Below are 25,550 nucleotides of genomic sequence, written 5' to 3'. Positions count from 1 at the left end.
AAAAAAAAATCACATGCAAAAAAAATGAAAGTCGAATCGGTTACAATGTGATTAGTGCCACAGAGCAGCTGTGTCAGCTCAGCCCCTTTATGAGAAAGTGGAGGTGACTCATGGACCACAAAGCTCTCCACCACCCTCCTACCCCTGACAACAACAAAAAAATGAAGGCACTCAACTTGACGTTTGCAGCTAAGTTGTGCTGAGCAATATTTTGACTTTCTCTTTAAATGGTAACATTATAAAATATTGAAAAGATTCACTTACATAACCCACATCCGGTCGGTAACAAGTATAAGCGCCCAAAATACTGTGCAACATGTCATGATACGGACCACCCTAAAAGGATCAACACACCAAAAAACAACACGTGCGTAAGTCTGGTTAGTACTCGGGATGACACAGGATGCTGTCACCGCCGGCCACACCAGCTGCTCTTGGGGGGCGGACCAGGGACCAAGCATTACGCTCGCAGCTCCTGCGTAGTTCGATGCGTTAACGGCCAATCCAGGGTTAATCAGAGTCTGCAGCTCAACCCACAAAGCTGCTTGGGAAAAAGTGGATGGGTCAGGCGTTAACACCCTGCTCAGAAAGCATCCTCAGTCTGGCTCCTGCTGGGTGACTGTTGCCCCTTCAAGGTTCCACAAGCCAACCAGCCACCCCTGGGCTCTTAAGAGCAGGTGACCCATCTGTCCCCCCTGCCCCCCGCCCCAATGATCGTCTGTTTCTTCTGTGCGTTTCAGCATGGCGGGTTTAAGAAATACCCCGTGAGTGTCGAGTCCTGAGAGGAATCACTTAATTGACGCTTTCCCAGTCCTGTCCACCCAAGACCTGAGCTGGAATTTCTGGTTTTCTAAGTGGGCACAGTGGCAAGCACACAGAACCTCCTGCCATGTCAGCGTGTCTGGAGACACTGTGAAAGGACCATCAGGGTCCAGACTCCATAGTCCCCAGCCACAGCTAATGTGCAGCCACAGCCAACTTAGGAAATGAAAAGTGTACATGGTGTGTGACGAGGAAGTCACTCTGTAGGTGACCACATATGGCTTATGAAAGAACACCACAGCCCAAACCGTCACATTCTGGTATGTCCAAGATAAAGAAGAGATACTCTACATCAGAGGAAAAAAAGAAAGAAACCCCACAAGGGAAAGTAAAAGAGATAGCATCCAGTGCCACGAGGGTAGGAGAAGGAGGACGGGTAGGGAGTTCGGGGGCAGAGTGCCAGAGGCCCACCTGAACACTACCGCTGACCGTCATGCAATGGGAAAGACAAGAGCATCAGGCTCAACTTCTCTTAACGGTAAATGCTTTTAACTCCAAAGGTGCTCCAGCCTTCTATGCGCTGAATGTCTTTTCTCTGAAGAAAAGACGGTGCCAGTGGATGGCGGCCCCATTTCAGAACTCTTGCTTCGGACATCTCCCCACACTTTTCCCTCCCGCTGTGCTGTTTCTTGGTACTACCCACTTAGGAAGTCAGCGCTGAGGGCACCACGGACTGAGGGACACACCCAGAGGAACCTAGAGGGAAGAAGAAAAGCCAACTTCTCTGCCATCTGTCTCAAACCGCACCCAAGAGACCCCAAGAGCCCTCCTCTTCTTCTGAACACATCTCCCTGCGCCGAGATAACTGCCCAGTGAATCTCGAAGTCAACGAGGCTGAGTCCCTCGGAGAGACAGTACAGAGATCCCTCTGGGTCCCTGGTTGGGGAACACTGGTCGTCAGCGTCGGGAAGAGGCCAGCACCCTCTCAGGACACGTTGCGGTTCCCAGACTGCCCTGGTCAGTTACATGGCAGGTGTATCTCGAAGCACATCCTGACATTGTCCTTCCTCTAGAGCACGGCTGAAGCACACAGGCTCCCAGGGCGGCCACCGTGGCTGGGGGGTGGTAAGCGGGGCCACAGTACTGAATTCCATGCTCTCTGCTCGTTCCTTCAGAGGGAAGGGGGATCCCCTGCACCACCCACCGTCTGATACTTCTGTTCCAGTCCTCCTTCCGCCTGGAGGGTCTTTCCCATCGTCTGGTCAGACTGTCATTCAAACCCAGTCCAAGCGCAGCCTGAGGGCCCCTTCCTTAGTGACCCCATTTCCGACACCCCCCGACCCCTGCTGGACGCCCAGCACAGTGGCCACAGCTCCCCTGTGCTGGGACACACCTATATTTCTGCCAAGCCCACGTGTGTCTAACACGTGCATCTGAGCGCCTGGCTCCTTCCACATGGCCGATGAACTCTCCGTCCTGGTTCATTCCACTATCCTTTTACTGGTTATCCAGTGTGCGCACAGCGTGACACCAGAAACACAGGTCTGACAGAATTAGGTCAGGGATCCCAAGGTTGCTTGGGAAGCGCCGAGGTGAGCGCACGGAGGAGGCCAGGGACCTGTGCGGGGGCTGGCACAGAAGTCCACAAAAAGATGGGAATCTGAACCAAGTAAGGGCAGTGGGAACAGGGCAAGGACAGGCTCAAGGGCACTTCTTCACAAGCAGACCTGGCAAAAACCGTTACACACTGGATGCAGGAGGGGTCAAATAAGACCCCCGGGGTAAACATCCACTGCCAGAAGAAGAGGTCTCCACACCCCTCAGCTCTGATGTCTCCAAAATCCATGGCCAGCAGCCCTGAGCCCCTCCTGGGCCAGCTCAGAGCTCCACGGGAGAGGCCACATTTCTCTTTACTGCCATCCAAGAGGCTACTCCATCCCATCTTCCATGGCTGGTTCTGCACCCAGGGGTGTCACCGCTTTCTCCTGGGCCATCTGTTTAGAAGCCTACCCTCATTCCAGCCCACAGCTGCCAAGGACTTCTGCACGCCCCCTCCGGCACCACAGGCTCCCCACCCAGATCGTCTTCTGAGGGAGGGCTGTGTGTGCAGCCCTGAACACGAAGCTGTGGCCAGGGACGCCCAGTTGGGTGGAACAGCACACGAGGCCATTCCTGGGCCAGACCTACCAAGGCCTGGTTACATGCACTGTAAGAGGAGCCAGAGCTACCTGAGAGCAGAAGCATGAGTTACCCTCATCCGTAAAGGTCTAAATGTGATGACGGAAGACTGCCCTCTCTCACCCGCACCCTCCAAACCCCAGTGCTTTTCAAACTTGGTTACAAATACAGGCAGCTTGGCATCTGTGACATTTAGACAAAACACACTTAAAGCAACAAAGGATCCCTACCTACCTGCTGGAAAATGCAGAGATTAGGAAAGGTCCTAGAGATGTCCAGTTTAATAAGCTCCAAGCTGGCTTCTCGGTCTGCAGCAGAAAACCCGGCATCTATCAAAAGACGGGGAATCGGGATACGTCTCAGGGGCGGGCATGCACAACCACACCAAGGCTCTAAGTGTGACGGGGTGGTCACGGGCCTGATTATACGGGAGTCAGCACGGTGCACCGTGGGCTTCTGAAGAGCAAAACCTCATAGCACCAGCTGAGGCCGGACTGTCGTCAGGGATTTCCCAGCATCTGAAGTTGAAATGTCACCCGATGTTACCGGACAGCAGCAAGAGTCCGTGGAAGGATGGACAAGGAAGGGAATATACATGAAACGCACCTTCCTTGGCTCCAAAACATTAGCGGTGTGAACTCAGAATGTGTGGCAGTTACCACAGGGAAACAGTCCTGCATACTATTTCTGACTGATATTCACAAATAACTGGTTTTGAATTTTGGAATTCCAATATGACACAGTTTAAACAGATCAGTAAACACGACACCATTAAGCACCAGCAATAATCATTCCTGGGCATTGTGGGGCATTCTAAAAGCATCACGAAGCAAATGTGCGGGGTTCCTGTCTCCCTGCAGAAGTTCCCAAGCTCCTATCAGAGCCAACACTCGACCAGTTCTGGGGGCCAGGCCGCTAAAATCACGGGAACCGTGAAACCACAGCAGTTACAACTGGCCCTCCGGCCTGTCTGCACACAAATGCATCTCAGAAATTGGCCTTTCTCATAAGCTTCTCTTCAACTGGTTTCTTCTAAGAAAAAAAAAATCCGGCACGCCTTGGTGGCTCAGCCATTAAGTATCTGCCTTCAGCTCAGGTCATGATTCTCAGGATACTGGGATCAAGTCCCGCATCGGGCTCCCTGTTCAGCGGGTAGTCTGCTTCTCCCTCTTCCACTCCCTTTCCCTCTGCCTGATGCTCCTTTGCTCATGTTCTCTCTCTCTGTCAAATAATAAATAAAATCTTTAAAAAAAAAGAAAAAAAATCCCTTTTCCCATGAACCTTTTTATAAACGTGCACCAACCACTATTTCAGTGCCAGAAAGTTGGCTGTGTCATAAACAGTGACACACGACGGACCCACGTAGCCTCCCAGGATTAGCACAGTGTGTACCTTCGTTCTCCACCTCAGAGCCTCCTGTGCTGAAGGACCGCCACCTCTCCTTGGCTCGGGCAAGACAGATGTCGAAGAGCTCTGGAAGAAAAGCCTCAGGGTGAGTACCACGGGCACGTGGGAGTCTGTGTTCCCAAAGCCCCGGCGAGCACACGACCAACTCGTTCCAATGCTTACAGGTTGGCCTCAGACTACACACTCAGGAGGCCACATGAGCAAGTCCCCCAATGTGGTTTCCGAGGATGTCAGCACATACTAAGAAAGAAGTCACAGAGTATTAGCACGATGCTGGGTGCATGCTTCAACAACACAACACGCCCCTACCACACTTCTGTTCTGACTCGTGTCTGAGTGTACTGCCTCACTAAACTGTGAGCCCCTGGGGGAGTGAGACATAAAGGTGTCTCCCTTGCCTACGCAGCGAGGGAGACTGGCACAGGGACAACACAGAGCAACACAATCGATGAACACCAGACGACGGATGATGGAGGGAAGCAGAGCCCAGCAGAGACCCATGCGGCTCCAGAGAAAGACAGGAGGTGGCTGCTACCATGGGGGCCCAGCCTCCCCTCAGCTCGCTGCCAGACGCAGGGAGGGGGCCAAGCACAGCGGGCAGAGACTTCACGACACTGGTGCTCTTGCTGGCTGCCACTTCCCGGGAGGAGCCCCAAAGGCTGGCTCCCAACCTCCCTCTCCCCTACGACTTTTTCAGTAAGTTTTCTCTTTGAGGAACTTAGAACAGTGAAGTAAGAGCTCACGCTCACAAATTCTGCTGTCATAGCCAGCCATCTGTGGGTATGTCCACGCCTCATTCCTGAAGGAACCTCCGTGAAGGCTCCACCCACAGAGACCTCCCCGGCCCCCTGGCTGTTCACCCAAGCCCTGGGTCTCTCATCCACATCGGCATCGCTGACGAGCACTGATGGATCACGAGGACTTTAATTAACTGCAGCTACCCAGAGAATTTCTGTCACTTTATTTTTCCCACCATTACTTCTGGAATATACAACAGAGCACCCTGCTTTCCAGAGAGTTCACGCTATTTTATTAAAACATAAGCCAAGTTGTAGGAACCGTATTGTGATCCAACAAGGGAAATCTTGATTAATTACCTTTTCCCGCCTTGTTAAAGATCTGAGTCACAACACGCAGGTTGGCCGGGGCAGAAGAGGGTACGACTGTGAAATGTAACTTCATACTATTATCCCTGAACAAGAGGGTCTGGAGAACCTCTGCCCGCTCTCACTTTCCAGGAGGCAGGCTTGGCTTGAAGATGGAAGGAAACCACCGCCTGGCCCCCAACCACTGGGAACCACTGGTCAGAAGAGGTATGCGATGGTTCAAGCACAGAAGCCTCAGACAAAAATGAGTGGAAGTGTCAAGTCCCACAGGTGTCTCTGTCCTTTACTGTGGTGTCTGCAGTGATGAGGGGCAGCAAACACACCTTCCTCCCAGGCCTGGGTTCAAAGCCCAAGGCTAACTTCCCTGAGAGCGAAGGCTCAGTAACATACTACACCGACTTTCTAGAAGTTTCCAATCTTACAAGCACAACCTTCAAGAGCTAATCTCCAGGGGTTCCCAAGTTGGAACACAGGCTTCCGACCCAGCCAGGGGTAGCAGAGAATCCTGACTCCAGCCCGAACCAGGGTGTGGGGCAGTCCCAAACCTTCTCAGGAGAGTTGTTGATGTTAGAGAAGACATCTAAGCAAGCAACAGAACGCGATGCCCGGCCTCACGTTCTTATGCTGGCTTAAATATTCAGTAAAACTGAGATTAAGGAGAACCCAAGAAGGTGGCACAGGCATGCATCCCACAGATACTTCCTGAAAGCCTGTCACATGCAGAGGGCTGGTCCGGGCCCAGTGACGGAGCGGAGAATAGGACAGCTGGGACCGCAGCCTCCAGGGCACGTGCTCTCGTGGGGGAAACGGACTCCAGGCAGCCAATCATACAAGAACGATGCGACGTAAATAAAAATGAAGCGATATCAGCATCGAGACAAACTTTCAAGATATGTAAACAGGGCTGTTGAGCCCCATCTACTCTGACATAGCCCACAGAAGATTCTAATTCTCCTAAAATCAACGCAGGCATCAGTGAGAACCACACAGACACACAGTACTCAGCACGATGCTCAGCTGTTGCTAGAGTTTAGAACATTTTCAAGAACAAGGACGGAGGTAAATGCTCGGCAATTTCTCCAAACTTCTACCACCGATTTCAAAAGTTACATGTTACATGTAATAATCCTCTAAGGTAAAGAAATTAAAATGGAGCCTGGAGGCAGTCACTAGAAACAGAAACCAGGAACCATCCACACAACCAGCTGACCTTACTACTCAAGACAGAGAACGCTGCCTGGACAAGGCCACCATTGCGGGGTAGGGTCAAAGTCTTTTACAATTAAGGAAAAGAAAAATTAACAGTAATAAAAACACGAACCCTACCTACAAAGAGAAGATACAAATCAGTTTTCCACTTGAATGCCTTCCGTGGGGTGTAAACTGCCATCACCCACAGCAGGAGCACGAAGGGCAGGAGGAAGAGGCTCCTGTCTCAGCAGCCGAGACTGCAGCCAGGCAGAGAAGTGTCTCAGCTCCTGGTGTCTGGCTCCCTCTGGGCACACAGCCTCATGGGCTGCAGGGCGCAGAGCGGGAAGCCAGTCCAGGGTATACCGCTACTAGGGTACGACCACCTGCATGCCACATGGGGCATCCGGGGAGACAAATAGCCCAAAGAAAGAGGAATACCTACACATCTCCACCTCCCCCTGAACGGCAGCTACTAGGACTCAGGGACCCCGGCCTGGGACGGGAGCTGTCCTTCTATGGTGCTTACAGATCAGCCGCCTGGAACAAAACGCCACCAAAAACCCCACTGCACCCCAACCACGAGGCCTCCAGAAAGAACACCCACCTCTCTTCCACTCCCACGTCCCCACCAAGCTGGCTTTCCACAGCATCTGGAGGAGAGATCCTGACATGACCCAGCCCACCGATGCTCTGAAACCTCTCTGTGCCCCCTTGTCTGTTCTAGGAAGAGGACAGGTGTCAGGAGGAAGGCAGGCGTCTGCTCAGGACTCCCGGGTAACAGAAGCAGGAAGGAGTGACCCTGGCTGCCCTGCTGTCTCTCCCTCCTGGAGAACCCAGTTACCAGGCCTCTCAAAGACACGACTTCAGGGCAGCGGCTGCCTCTCTTCCTCATGAGGCAGAGGGTACAGGGGAAGCCGGAGGACTGGGGCTGGAAGGTGGCAGGGGGAAGGGATCTATTCTCCAAGCCTGGGATCAGGCAAGCTACTCACCATGGGTGATGTTTAACTCGTTGCCAATGGCTAAGCTCCAGACTTTGCCTCTCACACTGGGAGGGATCCCCTGCCACCAGAGATCTCGAACTTTCCTAGAGCACCACCTGCACAAAAATAGAAGCATGGATTTATGAGTGTGTTCTCCGTGAAGAAACATCCGACCACCTGTGCGCCTAGCCCCAGACCAGAAAATCAGGGGACAGAGTCTTGCACGTACAGTCCCCACCCTCAGGGAGAAGCAGCCCCGCACTCCAGAGGCCAGGAGATCAATGATAATGGCTGTGACAGGGATGCCAAGGGCCCCGTGTGAGCAGGGAGGGCGCTGTTCTGGAGCTGAATCCTGCGTAACCGTCCCAGTTTAAGCAAGTAAAGGGAAGGGCTTTCTGAGCAGAAGGCAGGGAATGAGAAACAGCCTGGGCCACTGCAGGAATTGCAGACAGCTGGGCACAGGGCGGGGAGCCCCGAGAGCCCAGCAGCCGACCACCACGCCCTGCACGCAGGCCGGTCCCTGGGAAGTGAGCCCCACCAGCAGTGGAGCCGTGGAGGCCTGCAGGCCACGAGGCACATGCATGGCCCACAGCGGGGGGCTGTGGGCGGGGGGCCCACCACCGCCAGCCAAGGCTAACATAAAGGGGCCCGGGCTCGGCTGGGGCTTCTCAGCACAGTGCGGGGGGAACAGCACAGGCTGCTGCGACAGAAACCAGGGCTGCATCCTGATTCCGCCCTTACCTGTGGAACCCAGAGCAGATTCCTTCTCCCCTCTGCCCCGCAGTTGCTGAGACCCTCCCCGGGGAGGCATTGTGAAGGTCAAGTGGGACAGAGCACAAGAGCGCCTGGCCGGAGCCCTGAACATGGGCTGCTGTGTAAATGCCCACATCTAGCTCACACCAAGGGTCAGGCAGGGCAGGAGGCTCCACCAGGAGTGGAGGGGCGGAAGGCATTTTGCAGCCACACAGGGAGACAGCCCAGGCGTTCTGAGCACCCCCATTCTCTTCCTGGGTCCCCTTTGAGAGAAAATAGTTCCTGAGCATGTCCAGCCTATTAAAGACACCTAGAAAAGCAGGCTTCAGGAATAGCTTGTGTTCCTGGCAGAGATCCTCGACAGGGCCATCTGACCCCTGTAACGAGAGCGAGGAAAACCAGAGCGAGGAAAGTGCCAGAAGCAAGGGTTTAGGTGGATAGGGACAAGCCTGCAGGGAAACTCCCATCCAACCTCCCCGGTGGTGCCCGCTAACAGACCGAGACCCAGAAGAAGCCACCCGCCTCTGCGCGTGGCCCTAGAGACCGCTGTCTGCACACTGCCCCTCCCCATTCTGAACGTGCAAGGAGGACAGATCTCTCGCTGTCCACAGGTGTTAAGATGAAAGCAGGTGTCAGGCTCTGCTGGGTACTGGCCACTGGGAAATGTCATCAAAGACTCCATCCCCAGCCTCAGACAGAAGACATCAGATGCTGGAGCAGATGGGTGCAGTGTACCCAGGGGTCAGCCACAGTCCCTGGGCAGGAATGTCTTCCCCAAGGAAGTACGAGCTTTAAAGAACAAAGAGTTAGGGGCGCCTGGGTGGCTCAGTGGGTTAAGCCGCTGCCTTCGGCTCAGGTCATGATCTCGGGGTCCTGGGATCGAGTCCCGCATCGGGCTCTCTGCTCAGCAGGGAGCCTGCTTCCCTCTCTCTCTCTCTGCCTACCTCTCTATCTACTTGTGATCTCTCTCTGTCAAATAAATAAATAAAATCTTTAAAAAAAAAAAAAAAAAAAAAAAAAAAAAAAAAAAAGAACAAAGAGTTAGCTGGAGGAGGTGTTACAAGACAAGGGCACTCTAAGCAGAGGACATGGAACATGCAAAGGTCCTGTGGCTGCCTAAAGAGAGAGGTCATCAAGGTGGGAGAGCTAGAAGGTGAGCCTAGATGGGAAGGGTTATTTCACAAAAGTTCCCACCAGGTAAGCAAAGGAACTCACACTGTATACACAGCAGCAGGAAGTCACGGACATTCTACACTAAGGGGCGGGGGATGACACAGACCTGGGCTATAGAAGGTTCCTCAGGATACGAAGCAAAGACAACCTGGGGGTCAGATGAGGGCTGACCCAGTGTCCCGGCAGGGAACGGCAGGGGTGAACTGAGGTGGGGAGGGAGACCCCACACCACATAAACGTAAAGGGTGAATTCACTGAAGGCAGCGATGGGAGCTCCAGTTCACACCGCCGCTAACGCAGGTTCTAGAGGGAACTGACAAGCCATCTAGCAGTACCCGCCACACGACAGCTTACATTGTTTCCCAGTTAGGCAAAATCTCGTTGTTCCAGGTGAGGACGGCATTGCCGATGCTCTCCTCCAGGCGGCACCTCTCCTCCAGCTGCCTTCTCCTCCGCTGGGCCTCCTTCAGCTCTGCAAACCGCAATGGCAAACGAGGACAGAGCATCGGTTAACTGACACCTGCTGCTCAAACACAGGGTGACTTGGATCAGAGTCACGCTGCGAAGCACCCAAAAGATGCCACCGAAGTAGAGCCGTGACACCACCTTCCCAACTCCCGTTCTGGGCCTCTCGGAGTGCGGAACACTTAGGCCTTGTCCACGTCTCGCTAAGCTTTTTACGGAGAACGCACAGACGGAAGGGCATGTGAGTGAGAACAGGGTTCAGCTACCTCAGGAGAGAAACCCAAGAAACTCCCTGCCCAGCCAACCTGGAACACTGCCAACCGCCAGATGCCCCGGGGCCCCGCAGCCCAGTCCCCCTTCCCATTGAGCCTCTAGCCTCACCTCTCACAGCTTGGGCACAAGTCATAGCGTGGGAGGAACAATTTGGAGAAATCTCATGCATCTTAAACTACACGTGCTTTTTGCTATTTCTTTTACTGTGCTATTTCGCAGTGTTTCGCGCTATTTCTTTTACTAAAACAACATGCAGCATCTTAGCCATTCTGCATGTACAACTGGCAGCATGGGGTATGTTCACATGGTTGTGCACCACCCGTCCCTCCAGAACTTTCTCACCTTCCCTGACAGAAGCTCACCACCACTCTACTCTCCAGCTCTATGATTCTCACTGCTCTGGGGCTTCAGGTCAGCAAAATCTTACAATACGCGTCCTTTAGTGAGTAGCTTATGTCGCTGAGCCCTCCAGGTCTGTCCATGCTCTAGCAGGTGGCAGAACATCCTTCCAGTTTACGCTGAATTAATACCCGTTGTGGGATGGGCCACACTGTGTTTATTACGTATACGTTTTTAAACATGCTGGCGTCTTAGGGTTTTTAAATGCTGCACGGGATTTCATCAAATCCAATGACATCGTCTTGTAAATGAGGAATGCGGAGGCCGGAGAGGGAAGGAAGTTTGCTCATCACCTCATCACCTCGGACTGAAGCTTTCCCCAGCCTAGCACTTCTGTCCTAAAGGGTCTCTTTTCTCGTGTAAATTCATGGTGTTACTGCCTTGGAGAAAGCTACTGGGAATAGACAGTCAGTGGAAACATATGCTTTTGATGAAAAATAATAAATTTCAAAATATTTAAGGCATTCACCCAAGTTCAGGATCTAGGGCTCTGGGGGTAAAAAAATCTCCGGAAAGACACTCAATCTCATGGCATCTGACATAAGCAATACGCGTGAGAGCGTTACCTCGTTTCTTGGCCTGAACCACCATTTCCTCGTACTGCTGCCTGTGTTTCTGGGCTTCTTCAGCTGGCTTTGCTGGGAGATTTCTTGACAGAAAACAAAGGATTTCTACTATTACGAACATCAAATAAAAGTCTTTGAAAAACAAAATTTGAGAATTACTTACTAAAAAAATGAAAAACTCAAAAGACCAAAAAACTACATTTATTAAGATGACCCCAGACACAGCAATTTCTTATGCTAAAAAGATTTAATTACAGAAGTAAAACAAGGTCAGTATTTTTAAAAATCTGAAGTACAAAGTTAGTAGAAGGAAAGGAACAGCTGCCCATAAATACTTGATCTTCTGGTATTTTTCAGCCCAGTCTCCAGAACAACTGCGAGCTGAGCACGGCACCCAAACAGCTGTCCCACTTTCTGAGAAGCAGGGACCCCAAGGGCAGATGTCGCACATACGGACGAATCCGCTCTCCGACCAGTTTCTCCAGGGCGCAAGCTTCCTATCAGCTACTGGCTCATCTGTGTTCTTTTACATAAAATGTGTGCCACAGCTCTGAGCATGTAAACAGGGTGTGCAACTTTGAATCCTAGGTGAAAACCTCAAATGCATGGGCTCCTTCAGAAGGTCAATCTGCAGGCGCTTGACAGCTGGGGGCAGCAAGGTCGGGCTGGTATGCTCCCCACACAGCACAGCCTGCGTTCTAGCATACTCTGAATGACTGCCCGCCTTCTACCAGAAGGCATGGCACCTTCTCCCACAGGCCCCGTTTCTGACAGTGCTGGGAGGGTGGTCCCGAATGGGCTCTTCCTGGGTCCCTCTCCATCCTTCTAACCCGGCACCGCAGGGACTCTCTCCCCATCCACCACACATTCACCAGGTCCAAGGCCCAAGAGTTAACATTACAAGACCCATTTCTGGGTGGCTCAGTTAGTTGGGCAACCGACTCTTGATTTCAGCTCAAGGACGTGATCTTGGGGTCATGAGATTGAGCCTCACATCGGGCACTGCTCTCGGCATGGAGTCTGCTTGGGATTCTCTCTCCCTCTCTCCCCCCCACTCACACGTGTGCGTGCTCTCTAAATAAGTAAATAAATAGGAAAATAAAATCTTACCCCCCCCAAAAAAGACTATGACCCACTTCTACAGATCTCAGGGTGGGCAGGGATCTAAGAGAACACTGTCTTAACAATCTCTCTTTCTCCCTCTTTCTAAAGCTGCAGGATCATCCTATTCAAACACAATGTTCACGGAAGCTCAGTACTTAAAAAGAGACTGGCTGTGGCCTGGGACAATGCAGCAGTCCCTTTACCTCACTGATGTCTCCAAACGTAATCTGTAAACCAGTCATCAAAGCCCATCTCATCTGCGGATGGACACTAGAGGCCCCGGGACATCAGAGGTGGGCCTGTGTACAGCAGATCTCCAAGAAGCCAGCAGGCCAGGCCAGAAGCTGACCCACCATGCTGGGGTGTTCCCGCAACACCCCCTTTGCAGGATGCAGGACACGTCCCTGTGTTTCTTGCCATTACGAGTCAGCCCATAATCTACAGTGGCTACTGAAGTATTTCTAAATGCTAAATTACAATGAAAAACCACCTGAATGGAAAACCTTGGTCAAAACTTCTGTGTTAAAGGACAGTTTTGCAAACTGGTTATTATTATTATCATAGAACACACGTTAACATAGGGAATAATGAGGAACTGAGGATTTTAATATGTACCAGGGGTTACTCTTCTTCCCTCAAGTGACCCGAGCTCTTATTCTAACACAAATGTGATCAACAAATTGTGCTTATCTACTAAAGCAAATGTTCTAGAGATTATAAGAATCTTTTGAAGACTCACGCTGGTCTGTCTTCCAGGATGAGAGCGGTAGTGGACAGTGGCTCAAAATCAAGATTCTTCCTCACATTCTGCTTTGGAGAGGGGGGCTTGCTAGGTCGTCCAGCCTTGTCTTCATATTCCTGGGACAAAGAAACAATGGGTAACTCTGGGCCTAGCCAGTTCTGATATTATGAAGCCCCTCCAAGCACAAGAGAGCTGTTTTGTAATGAGGTCCTTTAAGTCATTTTGAAGGTAACACATTGAAAACATTTCCTTTTTGGAAGAAAACACTGCCAACTAGAGGGATCGGTCGTATAGCTCTGCAGTGAGGACTGCAGCTGCCCCTGCTGTTGGGGGTTTGGGGGGGGTCACTGAGGACCACCATCCCAGCAGCCCCCCTCAGGCTCTGTGCTTCTCCAGGATAAGAGCTGTTTTCTGTCTTCTGGATGAAGCCAACTTCTACTGGTTATTGCAGTGGCCACTGGGAAACTCAGAGCCATAGCATTTATCTGATCCCTGGCTTCAACCCCCACATGCTTCCAACCCAAATTTCAAACCCCTTTCCTTTTATCTCATGGCATTTTATATATTTTTGTTAGCCCTTCCAACAGTTTCCGACATGAGGAAAAGGTTAAACGTTTTTTGCAGAAAATGATTCGAAGTGTTTCTTTTCATAGATGTATTTTTTTTTTTAAAGATTTTTATTTATTTATTTGACAGAGAGAGAGATCACAAGTAGGCAGAGAGGCAGGCAGAGAGAGAGGAGGAAGCAGGCTCCTTGCGGAGCAGAGAGCCCGATGCGGGGCTCGATCCCAGGACCCTGGGATCATGACCTGAGCTGAAGGCAGCGGCTTAATCCACTGAGCCACCCAGGTGCCCCATAGATGTATTTTTTAAGTACAGCTGACTCAATGTTACGTTAGTGTCAGGTGCACAACATAGTGCTTCAGCCGGTTGGGTTGCCATGTCTCACCATGAATACTATGACAACATCACGATGTTCCCCGTGCTGGGTCTTTTGTTCCCATGACTTACTCGTGCCCTAACTGGGAGCATGTGTCTCCCACTCAGTCCCTCCGCCCCCACCTCCCTCCTGGCAAGCAACAGTGTGTTCTCTGTACTTATGGGTCTGATTTTGCTTTTTGTTTATTCATTTGTTTTGGTTTTTACATTCCACATCTCAATGAGATCAGATGATATTTGTCTTTCTCAGATTTATTTCACTTAGCATAACACACTCCAGGTCCATCCACGAGTTGCAAATGCGGTTCCATTTTCTTAAGAGCAGGAACGTAAAAAAAAAAAAATTCTTTTAACATCTTTGTATGAAGCCATCACTGCAAGTGGTTACATAAATACTGGTGCTACAAGCAGACTCACTAGCACTGGGTCACTGATGTGTCCCACGGACTATAGCCAAAGGCTTGGTCACAACTGGTGACCCACATTCCCAATGCCCAACCAGAGGAGTTCGGGGAGTCAAGCAAGTTGGCACCAAAGAGTCTAGCTTCTGGAACAGCGTGTGCGTGTGTGCCCATGCGTGTGGGTGTGCGTGCATGTGCCCCCTGCCAAAGAGAAAAACAAAACAATACTTTCTTATTGCCTATGTTACAAAGAAGGCTCTTGGGACCCTCCTGCTCGAAGGAAGACCATCTAACTGCCAAGACAGGAAAAACAAATGAACAGTTAACCCACAATTTAAATAACCATTCCAGATAACAACACAAGCAATATCACGAGCCGAAAACCATTAACTGCTAAAGGAATTAAATCGACACTAGCTGCCAAGGGGCTGTTACTGGTAACATTATTTGGCCAGAAATTATTCCCTCAGTCAGAAGAGCCTATAGAAGCCTCTAAAAAGTAGAAAGGCGCATTTGTTTCCTCAAAATACACAGGCTGCAAGACGGGGCGCCCCAAGAAGCAGGTGGGTGGGGCAGTTTCTGCGCATCTGGGTGTGCAAGATTACATGCCGTCACCATCTACCCTGAAATGGTCCCACTAAAACACCAAAATGACTCCTACCTACCCGAAACTGAGAAAACAAACTCCCTCCTTCATGGAGTCAACAGCTGAGCACACATGGTTTCAGGCACTCAGCTATAACTTCACACGGCCATCGAGCCACAGGAAGCTTCACATCTAGCACCAGGATATCAGAGTCTTGAATTTTAGAGACAATCTACCCAAAGCTGTGTGTTAAGAAAGATTCTGAGACATGCTGGATTTTAACAAGAATTAATCCCGAAAGCCCCGTAAGGTGCTACTCACCTGCTGACCATGGAGGCCGAAGACGACAAGCCCAAGTTAAATGTCCCAGAACATGGACACCCACTTCTATTTGCTTTTGTGTGCTTTACACGCACAGTCTCATTCTAGCTCTGTGGCATTCTCCATGGCAAATCTCACCCCATTCTACAGACAGGGTAACTGAGGCTCAGAGTGAAGTGCCTTACCCCCCAAGTATACAGCCAGCAAGGGGCTGGGGTTGGCCATTCCGCCACTCTGCACCAGCCCAATCTCTTTGTGATTACACTCAAACAGGTATGCACTTTTAGAGGGAAAAGGCCCAGTTCTACACGGGTTAAGTGCGGCCACTGGAGCCACATGGGGGTGGGAACAAATTCAGATCCACCAAGAACCAGCTGTGGCCTCCACCAAAGCCCTTACTTGGAATCCCTGAGCTTCATGTCCACATGTCCAGAAAGGGAAGGAAGCTGTACAAACCAGAGAGGACTATCTAAGGAACAGGGAGAAGCTTTGTGCACAGAAAGTTCTCAATAAAGGGTAGCCCTGGCTGCTGAATGCTGTTACCCTTAGGCCTGAAACAAGCGTATAAAAAAAGAAAAAGGAAAAGAAAAACAAAGAAAGAGAAAGCAAGCAGGCCACCAGCCCTAGGACCAAACAATCACAGAGCCCTGCAAAGTCTGCAAACAGCACAAATACAGAAAAGGGTAAAAGTAACCAAATGCCTTGATTCGTAACCAAAAATATCAGATCCCTTCAGTTAGCGCTCAGAAACTCTGCCACAACAAGACGCACCACCGCACCACGAATGAGCTGAGAGCTTTGCGAGAACCTGACACACACATATCAGCGTGACTTCGCCTTCCCACCAGCCCTCTAAGCCAGGAGCCGCCTCTGTCCCCACATAGCAGATGGAAGGTGCAGGCCCAGCTGATGGTGACCAGCCCGCTGGGGAGCGGGGGACCTGGGGGCAGGAGACACACAAGCAGCCACACTTCCCAGGACTCTAGAATGCATGAGAGCCACTCACAGACATGATGCAGAAGTAATTCAGTCATTCACATTCTGTCTAAGAAAAGCTTTCAACCATGACAGAAACCTGTAATTTTGAATTAAGGGCAGAAGTAGGGCAAATACTTTTGTTTTAACCACATAAAGCACTGCATGATTTAAAAAAAAAAAAAAGAGGTGGCTTGTCCTGCCTATACTTGAAATTGCAGGGAAAGACTTATCCAGAACTCCAAACAGCACTGCCGGTGTGAATGTTGTTGGAACATTGGAAATGGTCACAGGTTTCCCTCCACACCTAGTTCTTCCAGAGCCTCACATGGAGGTGTCAACGGTTAGCTCATTTTCCCAATGTGACAAACTGACTTTAGAAACCAGAAAGGACTGACTGCCCTTTTCTGCCGCCTGACTGTCGCCACCATGGGCCACAAGCATGCTCCTGAGAAGGGCCTGTCCCCGCCCACCCTGCCTCACTGCCCGGTGTCCCCACCTGGCTGAGGGTACAGAGGGACAGATGTACACACTGGCCAAGAAGGACCTGACTCCCTCAGGAACTGGGGTGGTCCCGAGAGGCTCATGTGACCTTGCCCAAGTGCATTCTGTGACAGGCACATAAAACCTGGAGAATTCTAAAGTCCAAAGGACTTGCTCCTGATCTTCCTGAGGATCAGGAACCATTTAACTGAGAAAGCTGTGGCTGTCTGAAAGCGTCCTGGGAACAGAAAAGATAAGGATGCCGAATTCTGGCCCACTCTGACCCAGAGCCGGGTTTACCAGCTGGCTCCATATTCCTAAGACCAGGGAAGTCTTGTCCCCTCCCCTCAGTTGGAAATCCGAGTCACCCACAGCCTCTGTTTGCCCTGATTGCATAAATTTGTCTAAGCATTCAGCAATAAAATCATTGTTTAACCAGAAACAAAAAAAAAAAAAAAAAAAAGACAACTATTCACTCCAAGGCTCCTTTGGGGATTGGGGGGGGGGGAGCACGGAGAGAGGAGGGCTACAAATAAAAATCCCCGGAGAAACGACGTTCTGCCGTGACCTACCAGTGTTAGGCAAGCCATGGGGACAGGGACAGAGTGAGAAGCAAACAGTGAGTCGGAAACCTGGTTCTTACCCAGGCAAGTCCTCTTTGTCCTCACTCAACCCACCTCCTCATCTCTGGGAAGGCTCCCAGGAGGAGGGGAGGTGAGGCCCGTTCCAGAGCTACTAGAGCATGAGCCCCTGGGGGCCAGGCCCAGCCTTAGGCCAGTCTCTCCTCACAAAGTTTCTTCTCTTGTTGGGACCCCTATGGGATCAAGGTTTTGTTGTTTTTTTTTTAATATTTTATTTATTTGACAGAGAGAAATCACAACTAGGCAGAGAGGCAGGCAGAGAGAGACGAGGAAGCAGGCTCCCCGCGGAGCAGAGAGCCTGATGCGGGGCTCGATCCCAGGACCCTGGGATCATGACCTAAGCCGAAGGTAGAGGCTTTAACCCACTGAGCCACCCAGGCGCCCCTGGGATCAAGTTTTGATTAGCCCGCAGGCTGCTCAATACAGATCACCCTGCCCAACACTGCCCAGCCCCAGAGGAAACAGAGAACGGGGTTCTTCAAAGTTCCAGGGATAAAGTGGTCATGGCAACATTTTCTTTAAAATCAAACAATAAGAAAAAAAAAAAAAGCAGAGTCCACATAATCAGGACAGCTTTTTTCAGTTCTATACCTAGTTTTAACTCCATCCAGAGTCTCAACTTAAATTGTGTAAGGGATGGGGGTGCAAGGGGTTGTCAAAAAGGTTTACAGGCCACTCATTAGTCAGCATGGGAGGTCCCAGCTCCTGCCCTGAGTTTACCCCACATCCTGCTGGGAAGACCAGACCAAGAGCAGCAACAAACAGACCAGGGGCTGAGCTGTAGGTGTGGTCTGATGACCCAGCAAAGGGTCAGGGGAAAAAGCCAGGACAGAGGAGCAGGGTCCCAACTCCATGCAGGGGCCAAGAGCCAAGCAGCTTTAGCAGGCAGGAGGAAAATGGAAAGGACCCTCATCTGCAAAGGGACCACACGGGGCCAGCCCTTGAGGAGACCCAGACCTCAACCCTGAAGGGCTCTGGGAGGGGCAGTAAGTGGCAGAGCCGAGGAGAGCAGATCATGAAAACTGCCGCAAGAGAGCAAGGCTGGAGGACTGGGTGTCTATAGCGGCAGGAATCCAGAACAGCATCTCATTGAGGATGCCACCCGAGAGGACACAGGACAGGGCAGATCGGGGCTGGACACTGGGAGAGGCATCCTGCCAGCACCAGCCGCAGCCAAGGGACACACAGGAGCAGGCTTGTCCGCGGGTCAGGACCAGCGCGTTACGTGGGGAATGGTGCTGAGTCCAAGTGCCAACAGCAAGCTCCCTGGAGCCGGAGGGATGGGCCTCGAGAGAGGAGCTGGACTTGGGGCGAGCTGGAAAGTAAACTGTGAGAGGAGCCCATCTGATGCGTCCCGCCACAGGAGCCACAGCCCTCATGTGATCGTGTGATCGGGACATGAGGGCGAGGATAAGGGTGACAGACTCCTCAGGTATGTGTTTAACTTGCCATTAAAAATGAAAAACAAAAGACAGCGGGACAAACATTTGTCTGAGAGGAGGAAGAAAAGATCAAGCTTCTTGAATGATGAAAAGAAAGCATTCCAGGCAGGATGGCAGGAGGGGAGGCCCCCAGGCTGCCTGGAAAACTCCTCAGGCTGGAAAGAGCACAGCCGTCAGACAAAACCTGTTCTCCAGTCCCTGACTAACTCTACACCGTGGCCAAGATTAGCCTCTTCCCACAAGAGAGCAAGTGCTGCAGGGACCTCAGCAACAAAGTAAGGCAGGTCATCACGCATGGTCCCCACAAGACCCACTGTCCACGACACCACAGTGGCCACACCTTCATAGGCCAAGAACCCAGGCAGCCTGCAGGAGAAGCACCCAGGGGCCAGCAGGCCCAGGTTTCAATCGCAACCTCCTCACTGACCACCACCAGCAGCGTGACCTTGAGCGCATTCTTTCGCCCTTCCAGAGAATGGATTACCAGACGGCAGCCACCGCAGGTGCCCAGAAAATGGCTAAGAATTCTTTCCATTGCCGGGTCACTACAAAATGACCCTTCTCAGTATTTCCCCAGCAGGGCCGTGGGGAAACGCAGAGCAGGGAAGAGGCTGGAAGGCCACAGCTGGCTTCACACCTTGCCATTGGTGACCCGCAGTTCTGGCGGGGGGAAAGAGGCTCTGGTCTGTTGGGACGTTCAGTGGCCTGTCCAGGTCTCCCAAGGGCTCAGCCTTCCAGGAGGCCGTCCTGGTGACCACCCGCCTCACCTCACAGTGAGAAGGCCCCCTGAGGACCTCCGGGGCGAGCGCCGGCAGCGCGGTTCCCAGAGAGCATCCCCCTCCTCACCGGAAATGGCATTTGGGAAAGCAACTGTAGGGAACCTCTGTTCAAGGCCGTGCTCCTTACAAAATACGCAGAACACCGAGTTAATACGCGGCCTGGGTAGTGCAATGTCTTAAAGACGAACCGGGGGTTCAAGCAAGACTGGCCCCTGCTGCCGTCTGACCCAACAGGGCGCAGGCTGCCCTCGCCCGCCCCCCGCACGAAGGCTTCCCCCAGCATCCCGGGAAAGGCCCCCTGGCCGGGGAGAGGGGGCCGGGCCTGGCACGGATCAGAGAACAGGCTGCAGTCCCCCGTGGGGCGACAACAATCAGGACGCGGCGGCTCACCCTTCGGCCTCTCACTGCCTCCGCGGAGGCCGACCCCCAGGGGAAAATCTCTCACTGCCTCCGCCGAGGCCGACCCCCGGGGGAAAATCTCGCGGAGCTGCACACACAAAGCCTGAGGGGAGGCGCGCGGGGAACACGGCGGCCGCGTGCAAGCCTCGGCTCGCAGGAGAAGTCGTGTGCAACACACACACATCACACGCACCCGGGCGCACCCACGCTAGGCGCCCGGCCGGTGGGCGGGCCGGCCGCACTCACCATGAACGCCGTGGGGCTCAGGGGCGCGCGGCCGGCGGCTCCATGCCCGGGCGGGCTCCGGCGGGCGGCTCCGCGGACCTCGGGCGGCGGCTCGGCGCGCGCGCGGGCGGGGGCGGCAGGCCGCTCAGTGGCGCGCAGATGCCGCGCCGCAGATGGGATCTCGCGCTCCGCATCGGCGCATCAGGCCTGGCTCGCGGGCGGTGGGCGGTGGCTATGGGCGGGGAGGGGCGGGGCTCCCAGCTCCCTCCACCTCTCTGGGGTCCGCCCCCCGCCCGCCCGGACCGTAGCCCGCACCTTCAGCGGAGCCGCACCGCACTGGGAAACGCGCGCTCCCCATAGGCAGCGGCGAGACCCCGAGCACGCGGAGCTCCGCTCCTAGCGCGTCCTGGAATGAGAAACATGTGCTACCGAACGGAGCTGCAGAACGTGTCCGCGTGCCTCCGCTCTGCGTAGCGGGCAGCACACGGTTGCTCATCTTTCTTCCGCAGGAAGGTGCGTCCAGTCCAACGTCAGGGTGCACAGCGAAGCCCATCCCGATGGGAACCTGACGAACGCCTGCTCCCGAGGGGGGCAGCTGGGAGGGGCGTTAGGATCCGTGCGGGCAACACCACTGCCCTGTCCTTACGCACTCACCGAAGCCAGCCACACAGTGCATCTCAGATGGGAGCATCCCACTACAAACCATATCCCAGCTTACAGGAATCTTTAAAATCGGTGCAGGGGCAAAATTCCTTCCCGGCAGCCCATGTCTGGGCCAATGCCAAGACTCCGGACTAGGACAAGGAGGGTTCCCCTGCTGATTTGCTGGAGACCAGCATTCCCAAATTGCCACCAGAAACTTCTTCACTGGGAAGAAGCCTAGGATTTCCACCCAGCTGTACTCAAGAAGATGGAGGAGTAACGGGGAGCACGTGCAGACCCGGGAATTGCCATAGGTCACTGGCAGGTGCAGCCATTTTGGAGGACAGTCTGGCATCCCTCAGGGGCCAGTACACCGACCACACCCCTGGGAACCTGCCCAAGAGAAACAAAACGTCCCTCCACAAGGAGACCTGATGGGAATACTCACAACATGAACTCACATTAACTGAGGACATGGGATGGGCAGGAAGGTTGGGTGCACACAGGCTACTGGACAGGCGAACCCCAAAACATAACCTAAGGTCATATGCAAGATTCCGTTTCTATGAAGTTTCTTTAAAAGGCAAATCTCTAGAGAGAAAGCAAATTACTGTTTGCCTGGAGCTTGAGGAGGGAACTGCCAACAGGTCTGAGGGAACTTTCTGGAATGAGGAAAACATCCTAATACTGGAGTGCACTGATAACTGCACAGCTGCATAAATTTCCTAAAAATCACTGAACATGGACAATGAGAACTTGTATAGTAATTATACTTCAATAAAGCTGTTTCAAAAAGTAACAGGAGGATCAAGGGAGAGGGGTTGATTCTGGAAGAAGGATTAGGGAAAGCCTTAAGAGAAATTACTCGAAATTTGGAAGACAAAAGCATTGGAGAGTGGGGTGTCCTTTCACTTCATCCCTGGGCACTTTTAACATATCAGCCAGTTTATTCAGTCCTCCAGGAGGGTGTGCCCTTGCTATTTATTACTTTATTAGAGTCCAGAAAATGTGACAGACACACTAACTAGACTGATGTCCAGTAGAAAGAACAACTCCAGAGGTTGTATTTTCTTGTTCCCACCAGTCTGTAGGTTTAAATCCAACCTAACAATCTTGTTCTAATTCTTTTTTTGTTTTTATGCCAATAAATACCTAATTCTTCAAATGCCCTTATCATCAATTTTACCATCTCACTCAACTTCTCCATGTTTTAAATGAATTTTTGACCTATGGTCATGAATGAATGAATGAAAGAAAGAGAGAAAGAGGGAAGGAAGGAGGGAAAGGAGGAAGGGAAGAAGGAAGGAAGGGGGAGGGAAGGGAAAAAAGAAAAGGTAAATGTCATGAGAAAACGGCAGAATAACTGTTTTATACCAAGAGAATAAAGGGACAAAAAAGCTAAGGGCAATATGCAAGCCTGACTGGATTCTGGTTCATAAGAACAGTGTGGTGCAACTGGGGAAAAGCAGAATGTGGTCTGGTCGTGAACACGGTCACAGTCACATGGAATTACTGACCATCCCCCTAGGTGTGATAACAGCCTCATGCTGACCATAGGACAGCTTCCACTCTGTAGACCTGTATGCTGGCATATTGAGGGGTAAGATGTCACAATACCTGCAACTTACTTTCAAATGGTTCCATTAAAAAAAAAAAAAAAATAGAGGCACGATAATATGAATATCCTCATGTCAGCGACTGTTCCGTCTCAGCGGACCATATATGGTGCTTACTGAATTATTCCTGGAACCCTTCTGTAGGTTTAGAGTTTTTCTTCACAAGTGAAAGGGACTATGCAATGTCTGGTAACCGTCCTTCAGATCTTGTCATAAACAGCAGAAATGCACCCCCTGTCCTGCCCTCCCGGATCAGAACAAGGCCCATCATTCTCTCCCAGCATCAGCTTCCGTTGCTCACAGCACTGATCACACTTGTAATTACATGTTTATTTAAAGTGTATTTCCCTTGGGGTGCCTGGGGGGCTCAGTGGGTTAAGCATCTGCCTTTGGCTCAGGTCATGATCCCAAATCCTGGGATCGAGCCCCGCCATCAGGGTCCCAGCTCAGTAGGGAGCCTGCTTCTCCCTCTCCCTCTGCCTGCATCTCCCCCTGCTTGTGCTCTCTCTCTCAAATGAATATATAAAATCTTTGGGGGGAAAAAAAAAGATGTGTTTCCCTCAGGGGGCCATAAAACCTCTGAGAGCAGTAGCAGTCATTTCCCCTCCCTCCCTTCCATCCCTCCATCCACAAACTTCTGGTGATTGGCCCCAGGTACACAGACGAACACAGATGTGCACAGTCCCTGCCCGCATATCATCCCAGACCAGCAAGCAGACGACTGCTAAACCACAGGCGTGCCCAAGACACCTCCCAGATTTCCAGAGCCCCCGGAGGCAGCTGACTGGCCTGCGGGCTAACTGCGGGCTTTCTGGAAGGAGTTCCCGGAGCCAGAGAGGGCTAACACTGTCAAGCTCCCTTCCCACAGACGAATGGGTTCTCAGCCCTCCACACCTCCTACGACACCCAGGGTTGCATACACTTTAGAAACCAGCCCCTGGATCTCACAGGGATCAAAACATTACCGAAGGAACAACTTTCAGTCCTGGGGATTTGGTTAAGTAAATCATGTTACACAGAAGGCCACTACTTAGTAAAAAATGAGATCATGAAAGAATATCTAAGGATACGGGAAAATGCCTATGTTGTCATAAAAATAAGAAGAAAACGCCCACAAACTGATATGTTTTGAATTTTGACACTCATTCATCCACTTAACAAATATGTATTAACTACCCACTAAATCTTGGCGCAGTTCCAGACCCTGGAGATAAAGAATGGGTTAAGCAAACAAGTTCTAGACCTTGCTTTCATGAGCTCGTAGTCTAGCAGGGGTTGAGAGGCAGCCGTAAAGAAACAACCGAGCAAGAACTTAAGATGGGAAATAGCGAAGTCTGTGACCGTGATGACTGATGGGGGCCGGGAAGATCATCCAGACAGGGAGGGCAGGGAAGACCTCTTGGAACACTATCTAGAAGGGAGCACTGGGCTGAGACCCAGTGAGTCTCATTCAGTCCTAATGATCCCATGAGGTAGAGACTATGTTAGGCTGAGCCATGGCCCCCACTTAAAACCATGTTGGAATCCCCAGCACCTGTGAATGTGACCTTCTATGGGAGAAGGGGCTTTGCAGATGTGATTAAGGTTATGGACCCTGAGATGGGGGAGATTATCCTCGATTATCTGCAGGGACCCAAAATAACCACAGGTATCCTTAAAAGGGAGAGGCAGAGGGGGGTATGACTATGGAAGAGAGGGAGACAAGAGGATCAGAGGTTGGAGTGAGGTAGCCACATGCCAACAAATGCCAGCAGCCTCCAGAAGCTGGAAGGGAAAGAAGGGACTCCCTCCTAGAGCTTCTAGAAGGACCAGCCTGGCCTACACCTTGATTTTGGCTGGGAAGACACATTTCAGACTTCTGACCTCCAAAGCTGTAGGAGAATAAATGTGGGCTGTTTTCAGGCCCCAAGTCCATGGTACTGTCACAGTGGCCCCAGGACACTAACACAGGCAATGCCAGTGTCCCCTCCCCCACCTATCTGTCCCCAAACACAGCACCTGAGGCTCTGAGTGGCCTCCTCAGAAAAGCAGCAGATGCCACGTCACTCGGCATCAGGGAAATACAAATCAAAACCACAATGAGATATCACCTCACACCAGTCAGAATGGCTAAAATTAACAAGTCAGGAAATGACAGATGCTGGAGAGGATGTGGAGAAAGGGGAACCCTCCTCCACTGTTGGTGGGAATGCAAGCTGGTGCAACCACTCTGGAAAACAGCATGGAGGTTCCTCAAAATGTTGAAAATAGAACTACCCTATGACCCAGCAATTGCACTACTGGGTATTTACCCTAAAGATACAAACATAGTGATCCGAAGGGGCACGTGTACCCGAATGTTTATAGCAGCAATGTCTACAATAGCCAGACTATGGAAAGAACCTAGATGTCCATCAACAGATGAATGGATAAAGAAGTGTGTATATATACACAATGGAATACTATGCAGCCATCAAAAGAAATGAAATCTTGCCATTTGCGACGACGTGGAGGGAACTAGAGCGTATCATGCTTAGTGAAATAAGTCAATCGGAGAAGGACAACTATCATATGATCTCCCTGATATGAGGACATGGAGAAGCAACATGGGGGGGTAGGAGGATAGGAGAAGAATCAATGAAACAAGATGGGATTGGGAGGGAGACAAACCATAAATGACTCTTAATCTCACAAAACAAACTGGGGGTTGCTGGGGGGAGGTGGGATTGGGAGAGGGGGAGCGGGCTATGGACATTGGAGAGGGGAGGCAAACCATAAGAGACTATGGACTCTGAAAAACAACCTGAGGGTTTTGAAGGGTCAGGGGTGGGAGGTTGGGGCAACCTGAGGGTTTTGAAGGGTCAGGGGTGGAAGGTTGGGGGAACAGGTGGTGGGTAATGGGGAGGGCACGTTTTGCATGGAGCACTGGGTGTTGTGCAAAAAGAATGAATACTGTTACGCTGAAAAAATAAATAAAATGGAAAAAAAAAAAAGAAAAGAAAAGCAGCAGATGGGAGGTGGCA

The 25,550-nt window shown here is 51.7% G+C and overlaps 1 protein-coding gene and 1 pseudogene across 5 annotated transcripts in view; one reads left to right on the top strand and one right to left on the bottom strand.

Annotated features, from left to right (window-relative positions):
* Positions 1–25,550, bottom strand: part of TBC1D14 (TBC1 domain family member 14) — a 104,953-nt gene that overhangs the window by 17,451 nt on the left and 61,952 nt on the right. For 4 of the 5 annotated variants that reach the window (XM_045988374.1, XM_045988369.1, XM_045988382.1 and 1 more), the window contains 7 exons: positions 13,097–13,215; positions 11,254–11,336; positions 9,905–10,022; positions 7,634–7,740; positions 4,333–4,413; positions 3,175–3,269; positions 265–336 (listed from right to left, as the gene is read on the bottom strand). In XM_045988374.1, the coding sequence (XP_045844330.1) occupies positions 265–336; positions 3,175–3,269; positions 4,333–4,413; positions 7,634–7,740; positions 9,905–10,022; positions 11,254–11,336; positions 13,097–13,215 (675 nt within the window). Of the gene's footprint in view, positions 1–264; positions 337–3,174; positions 3,270–4,332; positions 4,414–7,633; positions 7,741–9,904; positions 10,023–11,253; positions 11,337–13,096; positions 13,216–20,311; positions 20,439–25,550 lie in introns of those variants that run through there. The other variant, XM_045988398.1, reaches the window with a different exon arrangement.
* On the top strand, positions 16,751–19,664 carry LOC123932481 (annotated as a pseudogene).

Source organism: Meles meles, chromosome 2, assembly GCF_922984935.1.
Source record: "Meles meles chromosome 2, mMelMel3.1 paternal haplotype, whole genome shotgun sequence".
Taxonomy (NCBI): domain Eukaryota; kingdom Metazoa; phylum Chordata; class Mammalia; order Carnivora; family Mustelidae; genus Meles; species Meles meles.
The sequence above is the reverse complement of the archived record's forward strand: the minus strand, read 5'-3'. Positions and strand labels throughout refer to the sequence as shown.